The sequence below is a fragment of the Palaemon carinicauda genome, chromosome 41 (genome assembly GCF_036898095.1).
Source record: "Palaemon carinicauda isolate YSFRI2023 chromosome 41, ASM3689809v2, whole genome shotgun sequence".
Lineage (NCBI taxonomy): Eukaryota > Metazoa > Arthropoda > Malacostraca > Decapoda > Palaemonidae > Palaemon > Palaemon carinicauda.
Window position 1 is genome coordinate 45,520,383 of NC_090765.1, and position 1,471 is coordinate 45,521,853.

General features: G+C 50.5%; 1 protein-coding gene across 1 annotated transcript in view; it reads left to right on the top strand.

The window, feature by feature from the left end:
• Positions 1-212: 212 nt before the first annotated feature.
• Positions 213-1,471, top strand: part of LOC137632293 (MFS-type transporter SLC18B1-like) — a 1,808-nt gene continuing 549 nt past the window's right edge. Inside the window, 2 exon segments of the mRNA XM_068364197.1 lie at positions 213-747; positions 750-1,471. The exon segment at positions 750-1,471 is cut by the window's right edge and continues 549 nt beyond it. Of these exon segments, the coding sequence (XP_068220298.1) occupies positions 414-747; positions 750-1,471 (1,056 nt within the window). The 5' untranslated portion in view covers positions 213-413.

A 1,471-nucleotide genomic window follows, 5' to 3' on the forward strand; every position in this document is an offset into this window, starting at 1 on the left:
TTTATTCGCTAAGATAGTTGTAAATTGTAATTTCTTGATTGGATGTTTGTTGTAAAAGGAAATGTCGTATATTTATGCTTGAATGGAAGTGTATTTTGGGAATATTGAAGCCCAGTGTGTTGATAGACACTGCGAAAATCCACCAGGTGGCATTTGGGCATCCCGGGCGAGGGTATATAAGGAGGGGCAGTGCCTAGGCGTTGCAGTTCACTTGAAATCATCTCGTTCACGAGGTCGTATTCGGAAGGTCGGCGTTCCGCTTTTTATTCAAAAGGACATTAACCTTTTACCCTACGTCAAGAAGATAAACAAAGGCTTTCGACTGCTTCGTGGGCGTGGGCGTACTCTTTCAAGTCGGGGAGGGCGTCAAGCAGATTCACAACTAATAACTGCAACCCAATTCCAGAGCAAAGATGTCCAGATATACCCGGCAACAATGGCTGACGTTGATTGTTTTTGCCATCGCCGACTTTTGCAGTGCCGTTTGTGTGTCTCTTCAGGCGCCCTTTTACCCTATGATGGCAGAATCGAAAGGCGCCACGCCTACGCAGTACGGTTTCGTCTTCGGAATCTTTGAGTTAACCGTGTTCATCGTCAGCCCCATCTACGGTAACTACATCAACGCCATTGGCCCCAAGTTCATGTTCAACGCTGGCATCTTCACCACGGCCACCACCTGCATTCTCTTCGGGTTCCTCGATCGTATCAACACCACTGGCATCTTCATAGGGTTTTCCTTCGCCATCAGATCATCGAGGCCATGGGTAACGCCGGCTTCCTCACTGCCTCCTTCAGTATTATCGCCAAAGAGTTCCCCGAGAATGTCGGGGCAACTTTCGCCTCGTTGGAGACTTGCTTCGGTTGTGGCATGATCGTGGGACCCACCCTCGGAGGAGCTCTTTTCGAACTTGGTGGTTATACCTTGCCCTTCATAACCCTCGGCAGTATGCTGCTCGTTGCCGCCCTTCTCACCTACTGCGTCCTCCCGAATTACAGCGAATTTAGAGGCCAGAGTGAATCTTCAGGTAACATGTTAGAGCTCATGAAGGTTCCAGCGATTTCCCTGGCTGCGTATGCCATCATGGCGGCATCCATCAGTATTGGTTTCCTCCAAGCGACCCTGGAACCCCACCTACGCTCCTTCAATCTGTCTCCTCTCCAGCTGGGTCTCATGTTCGTATTGAACGGTGCCACTTACGGTATATTCGCTCCCCTCTGGGGTTGGCTTTGTGACAAGAAACTCAACCCAAGACTTGTCGTCATCTTTGGGGCCTTTGTAGTCACTATCACCTTCTTGATGATCGGCCCAGCCCCTTACATCCCCGTTGGCAAAATCAGCATCCCCGTCTGCATCGCCGCCCTGGTCCTCCACGGAACAGGTTTCGGCGCAGAATTAGTCGCTACTTTCACCAGTGCCCATAGAGACGCCGTTGCCAATGGCTTCCCTGACGACATTCAGACATACGGTCTT